This window comes from Prunus avium, chromosome 5, assembly GCF_965620075.1.
Source record: "Prunus avium chromosome 5, drPruAviu1.hap1.1, whole genome shotgun sequence".
Taxonomy (NCBI): domain Eukaryota; kingdom Viridiplantae; phylum Streptophyta; class Magnoliopsida; order Rosales; family Rosaceae; genus Prunus; species Prunus avium.
Genome location: NC_142288.1, coordinates 26,522,598 through 26,530,047, shown reverse-complemented (window position 1 = coordinate 26,530,047; position 7,450 = coordinate 26,522,598). Strand labels below are relative to the sequence as shown.

Below are 7,450 nucleotides of genomic sequence, written 5' to 3'. Positions count from 1 at the left end.
AAAAGGAGAAGAAGAAGAAAACAGAGAGAGGGATTACATGTAGTTTTTCCCTTCAAATTTTCTTGTAGTGATTCAGAGGAGATCAAAGTAGAGAAAAAAACAAGCAAAAGATCCTAATCCTCCAATCAAATCCAACCAAATTAAAAGATCATCAATATGGGTATGTTTGATTTGCTTACTTGTTCAGGCTATAATAATCTTATTAACTATATATATTATAGAGAAATTAGTCCTACAAGACATAGGTAATGGCTGGCTTACTTAATACTTTCCTTATTATTTCTATTCATTCCTATATTAACAGGGAGATTTCTTCCTATTCTTATTATTATTTCTATTCATTCCTATATTAACAGGGAGACTTCGTATTCCTATATAAATTAACACAGTGATACACACAAGACAAGACAACAAGAACAAGAACAACACAGAAGAAGCAAACAAAACCAAAACCCTAATCAAAACCATGTCGAAGCCAGAGGCAGAGACACACCCTGAGCTTGTCAACAACAACAACAACCCATGCCTTGATCTCTTTTACAACGTCGGGGAAGAAGACGTTCACGACCAGGCCCAGATGGAGGCCTCGTGTAATTATGTGAAGCAAGTGCTACCGCTGGCCTGGTCCCACAATCCCCAAACTGCCCTCAAGCTCGTCTGCAACCTACTGGATGGAAAATTCAATCTCTCTGCCTTCTACACGGCTGCGTTTTGGCTCCACCACAACCACCCCAAGACACTATTGTGCAACCTGCCGTGTATTGTCCGGTCCTTCCGAGCTTTTTCCAACTCTATGAACATTGTGTACCACATCCTTCGAGAGGGCCAAGACATTTACAAGACTACTCCCCGGCGGGGCTACAACCGTTATCAATTGTTGCACAAGGCTGTTAAGCGGTACAAGCATGACCGCGATTATCAATTGTTGCACGACCAGGTTTCGGATATTTTGGCCCAGATATTCAAGTCTGATATGGAGAAATTGAAATTCAAGGAGGCGGCGGAGGAGCAAAACAAAAACAACCAATTAAAGCAATTATCTGAATCTGATATTGAAGAAAGAATAACCTTGGCCGCATGCGATATGCATTATGCCTTGTCAACATTCTCGGAGTCCAACCCCCACTACAACATCATTTTGCTGCTTGAAAGCATTGCCAGGAAGTTTTTCCCGCCAGAAGAATATCACAAATTAGAATTAGATGGAGGTCATGGTAAAGGAAAACGGGCCAAGGCCAAATATGCCGACAGGGTCATGGTCAAGCGGCTCAAGGATGAGGTTTTTCCCTCCTTGACGAAGGCCTACTTTGCCCAGCATTATCCACGAGACGAGGCCAGTGCTGTTGAGACCTATTTGGAGAAGGTGAAAGCCATCTGCTGCTGCAGTGGCAGTGCTGGCAAGATTTCGTCCTCCTCGTCCTTGTTGGCGGATGCTCTGCTTCCGCATGAGATCACAGGCTACGTGCACCATTGGAATTTCGGCCACGCTGCTGAGCTCCAGTGGAAGTCAATGGTGGAGGACGTCTACTCAAAGCAGGGCAAGTTCAAAAACTGGTTGGCTGTATGTGATGTCAACCCCAGATTCATGGACGACGAGGTCTCCTTGGAGGTCTCCATTGCTTTGGGGCTCTTGCTGTCTGAACTGAGTGAAGAGCCATGGAAAGGAAAGGTGATTCAATTCAGTCGTGAGGCTCAGCTACATTCCATCCAAGGCGGCAACGATCTTAGGTACAAATACGAGTTTGTGAGGAGGATGAGCCGCGGTGTCGACCTTGATTTTGAGAAGTTGTTTGATTTGATTCTCCAAGTGGCTGTGAATGAGAACTTGAAGCCGGATCAGATGATCAAGAAGGTGTTGGTGTTGAGTCACCCGGACTTTGATAGTGCCAGTGTGGCCCAAACTTCTTGGGAGATTGATTACCAGGCAATACAGAGCAAGTACAAGGAGAAAGGGTACGGGGATGTTGTGCCACACATGGTGTTTTGGACTTTGTCAAAGTACAACCCGGAGAAGCCGGTGGCGCCTCGTACACAACCGGGGGTGTCCATTCTCAATGGCTTCTCTAACAGTCTGCTCAAGCACTTTCTCGACAATGAAGGCGAAATTGGCCACGACTATCTTATGGAATTAGCCATCTCTGATGAACGTTATCAAGCTCTCACTGTAGTGGACTGACATACACCTATAAATATATAGCTTCTCTTTAGACCTTATTTTGTTTTTAGCTAGTCAACTAGTTTCAAGCAAAATGAGACTAGATTGATTGTAATTGGCTTATTAATTATATTTTCTTTGTAATTAGTGCCTGATGTTAGCTTAATTATCTTGCGGTAGTTGGGCTGTACCAACCGATCGGCAAGGTTGAAAGATATATTTGTTATCATTAATTTTGTAATGTTAAAACATCTTAAAATTGCTCTCACTAATTTTGTTACACAAGTCACACAAGGATGCAAATTGCAATGCATGCATGTCTCACGAAATCTGAAATATAAAATATAACAATTAATAATTAGTAATTACCCCGCACTCATTAGTAAGGATATTTTCATCTTTTGACCAAAAAAGAGAGAGGATATTTTCATCTACTGGTTCGAGGGCATATGTACAATTGTCTGATCTTATTCACCAGTGAAAACTGTTGGTGTAATTGGCTCATACATATCAAGTATAGATGCTTTCTTTCGTGCCTCTCTCTCTCTCTCTCTCTCTCTCTCTCTCTTCTCTCTTCTCTTATTATGGCGGCATTGTGCCGAGAATGCCTCCGAGAAAAAGAAGACCAGGGGTTTCGAGCTTCACTTCCGTTGCTACAAAGTATAGCTCTGCCGAGAAGGTCACAGTCATTGTCACATTCGTAGAAGCTTTGTCTAGCACTAACTTGTTATCCCTCTCTACTCCATATTTCTTCAGGTCCACTTGTGATTCTGCCGCCGAGAAAAAGAAGGCCAAGGTTTGGGATCATCTGAAGAAGTTTGAAACCGGTAAGTGTCTTCACATTAATACATGCCTTCATTGAGACACAGGTCAAGGAAAAGATTTTTATAAAAAATTGAAAAAATTTCTTGATTCGTTTCTGATTATACGTGCAACCCCAACATATATCAATCAGTATGGTGATATAGCTTTTGATGGTATGAAACCAATTATAGTCGAGGATTAATATGGATTAGGTAATTAATATATGGCGTGCGGTGGAAATTGGATGTGAATTTCTCTCAAGCCGCCAACCAATGTGATGCACGCATGTACTGCTAATCAATGGCTTAATCTTAAAGGAAGTAATTACATATTTTCAAGTGGGATGATCAAGAACCGTATTTTTTCTATTGATTATAGATTAATTTGTCGATTGATAGTAACATTTCAATGAATTTTGAAAAATAAAACCACTATTATCTTTGATTGTAACATGCGGATTGGTAATATTGTGCACATACCCAAATTATTTTCTATTATATATATATATATATATATATATATATATATATGTTGAGGCCCAAAAAATCCAAGGCTAGGCCCAAATATAATCTCGGCCAATGCTATACCTTATCGAGAAGAAACTCGATTTGGGCACGCGAAAGTTCGTCATATGCGCTTGCACACATGCCACGCCAAGCAAATAAGCAACATGTCACGCTACAAGCTTAAGTGGGCCCAAGCCACGCGAATGCCTGGGGCTTGCTGAGCGGATTGTGGTATGGATGGTTACGAGTATTCACGAGACCCATTGATGGTCCAAGGAGTGGAAGTTTTGGGCTACTTGGGAGCACAAAAACTCAAGCCCATTCCTTGAGCCCAAACATATGGGTAAGCATGAGAGAGAAAACCCAATAGCCCATCACCTTAAGAAAAGGCCCACAACACTTGAAAAATCCCACATCAGCCAAAACTTCCAGCTGCTAGGAACAAAACAGCCCAGCGTCTTATATCCAACATCGTGGAAATATCCAGCATCTTTCTTAAAACCAGATCGAAGCCAAACCACCAAAATCAAGCAAAACCATGTGCTGATGGAATCACCTTTTGACCAGCACCCTTACCCATTCTTTCCTCTACAAGCTTTAGTGAGAAAACAAGAAGGAAAAGTGGGTGGCTCCTCACCCACATAGAGAAGTCCTACTGCCTGAGGACCTTGGAACCCCAAAAAGCTGCGCGCCTATGGGTTCAGGCTGGGGAAGTTTCACCGAACAAGATTAAATGGAAGAAAGTGAAGAAAAGAGGGAAGGAGGCTTGACAAAATTAAGGGTTTCTATTGCCTATAAAAGGAGCCACTTTCTTCCCAGCAAAAGACACAACAAACCGATCGAAGGCAAGCATCCCCTCTGGAATCCTTCAATTTCATGCTTTGTTCTTCCATCTTCCTCCTTTCTCTCTCTCAAAACCCACATCCAGAGAGAGCAAGCATCACCTCTCATCTCTGGAACCCTCCGATTTCAAGCCTTGTTCTTTCACTGCTTCCCATTTTCTCTTCTGTCAAATCGCCCAGAAGTTTGATGAAGCTTTCGTCAAGCTGCTGGAATTATGCTAAAGCCACCCATGCTTTCATCTTCTTCCTCGCTCTCTCTCTCTCTCTCTCATAACACATATCCAGAGAGCAAGCTTCCCTCTCATCTTCAAAACCTAGCAATTTCGTGCACTATTCATCATTCTTCCCCATTTTCCCTCTTGGCAGAACTGTTCTAGTACTTGACAGAACTTTCGTCAAGCTGCCGGAAACTTGCTCAAGCCACTCATTCCTCTTCCTCATCTCTTCCACTCTCTCCTCAACAAATCCTCCCAAAAAACTCTCTCTTCCCCTTACTTCGACCCTATGTTTCTCATAGGAAACCCAAGCCTTCTCTCTCTCATGCTAAACTCACGAATGCTCAGCTCCCATGCCACAAGCTTCTCATGCCAAGCCTAAATATTTATCTGCAAGTAATTGTCTTTTTTGTTGGTGAAGATAACAAGGGTGTTTCCTAAGGCTCCGCTACCCTTTCGAAGCACACTTGGGGTTTGATTCTCGAACTCAGACACAAGGGGCGATTCCAGCCATTTGCACTTTACAGTAGCCCAGGCCCATTCATCAAGCTGTTGGAACAAAAAGACCCCCACAATATATATACTAGCCTTTTTGAACGCGCTTCCGCGCCTGCGATAAGCTTTTTTAAAAAATTTTAAATTTTATTTTAGAATTAAAAAAGATAATGGGTAGTTTTGTTCCATGAAAATAGGATCCATTATCTGATTTTTATTTTTATTTTTATTTTTTTAAATATGAAAAAGTGTGAATTTACCATATTATCCTCATTTAATTAATAATTTCAATTCTTAATGTTTGCATTAACCAAGGACATTTTATGGCATTTTGAATGTTTCACCATTCTCTGCCTTTTGCTTTATATATATACTAGCTTCTTTGCACGCGCTTCCGCGCATGCGAGAGGCTTTTTTTTTTTTAAAATATTTATTTTAAAATTAAAAAGGATAATGGGTAGTTGTGTTCCATAAACATAGGATCCATTATCTGATTTTTCTTTTAATTTTATTTTTTTTTAAATATAAAAAAGTGTGAATTTACCATATTATCCTCACTTAATTAATAATTTCAATTCTTAATGTTTGCATTAACCAAGGGTATTTTTTGGTATTTTGAATGTTTCACCATTCTCTGCCTTTTGCTTTATATATATAGATATATATATATATAGATATATATATATATATATATATATATATATATATAAATGAATAGTCCACCCTTAAATGATCCATAAACTCTAGTGTAATATAGCTCAAAATGCATGACATAACTTATTTTCATACCAAATGTCATAATTTAATGTTAGAACTTTTTTGATTTTATTGTACTGAAATTCAATAATTAAGCATAGAAGTACATGGATTTTCTCTCGCTAGCGAGGAGAGACTGGCGATGGGGTTGGGTTGTAGCTTTTGCCCTTTGGCCGCTGCCATCATCACACTTCCTTCTCCCTAGCGCTCCATCGTCCTCATCCTGTCACCCTCACCTTCGACTATCGATGCTTCCCGTGGTCTCGTTCAGCCCACACCTACATCGTGCCCTCAGGGAATGGTTAAAAGTTAGGGTGCCTAGGGTTTGGCGCCACGAGGTTTTCTGGCTCCATCTTCCCTCCGCTCTTCACGTTTGCTTCTGCTTCCGATTGTCTTTGGCGTCCCTTCTCGACATCGGCTATTGATGTTATCAATTTGATTTGGCTGCTGGTCTGTGTGGTGGTGTCGCTCTCTGCGCACTCCAATCTATGCAGAAAAGGGCTTTTGTTTCAATCATGTCTTTGTCTTATCCTCTCCTCCGCCGTCAACTCAGGTTCGGCTACTCTGCTCTTGTTGGTAGCGGTGAGGAATGACGGCTAGGGTTACAGGTTTCCCTACACTAGCTTTGCTGTTATCTCTTGGATAGTATAACTTTTGTGCCTTATAGGATCTTCGATGTTGGTTTTGATTTTAGGCAGCTAGGGCTATTGATTGCAATCTATATTCCTCTCTTGCCGAGTTCCTTTGTGTTGGTGCTCTGGGATCCCGATGGTGATCGAGACTGTACTGTCTTTAAGCAATTTTTCTGCATAGACGAGTTTGCTGGTAAGGTGACATCTTTGTAGGACCCACTCTACCTTATATTTCACTAATCCAAAACATTTATTTTGTAGATATTCATTCAAATATCATATCTACACAAAAATCACTTGAATCCGATATCATTTGGCCATTCAATTAAATTATTGAAATTTAAGTACTTTCTTGAAGCACCATGTTCATTGATTTTATTGGTCTCAATTAGATGCCTTGATGATTTTTAGTTTGTCTTATTTTTTTTAAGGACGATCTTTGAATGAAGACTTGAAAAATAGACGGTTTGGATCGTTGAAAAAAAAATTAGTAAAGTACCCTAAAGACTAGTGTCCCTCAAATAAAATAATTTAAAGAATTTCTCAATGAAAAGAGACTATATATATTCTTTTTTCTCAATGTGAAAGATCTAAGATAAGACACAATGTGAACATAATCCTCATGCAATATGCTATACATATGTAAAAATATTGTGTCAATCCACTAAATAAGTCACTTAGTTGCTTAGCCTATTTGATTGACTAATACAAGCAGCATCGCACTCAAAACAATCCAAAATCCCTCTAAAGGCTGTTTGATTCACTAATCACAAGATTCTCAAAGAGTTAACAATTAATTAATATTGACTACGTACACAAGCCTCAAGCCACAAGCAACAAAAGAGGACAAAAATATGCACAAGAAGACGATGCAAGAATGTCTAGGGTTACATCAAAGTCAAGGGACGCTCGGTCGGGTTCACTGGACAATGCTGGGACCCAGCAGAAATAACAGAGACAACAATCTTGCTGACAGATAGCTAGAGAACAAAGAGCAACTAAAATAGGGTTTTTTCTTATAAATAAAAATAATTATAACAAAAAT

The 7,450-nt window shown here is 40.1% G+C and overlaps 1 protein-coding gene across 1 annotated transcript; it reads left to right on the top strand.

The window, feature by feature from the left end:
- The first annotated feature begins 466 nt into the window (after positions 1 to 466).
- LOC110766947 (uncharacterized) lies at positions 467 to 2,176 on the top strand. The gene has a single exon (XM_021970366.2). The coding sequence runs from the start codon at positions 467 to 469 to the stop codon at positions 2,174 to 2,176; it is 1,710 nt and encodes a 569-aa protein (XP_021826058.2).
- The last annotated feature ends 5,274 nt before the right edge of the window (positions 2,177 to 7,450 follow it).

What these genes read in the sequence shown, in the direction of transcription:
- LOC110766947 (XM_021970366.2), top strand. Translation starts at nt 467, where the DNA reads ATGTCGAAGCCAGAGGCAGAGACACACCCTGAGCTTGTCAACAACAAC.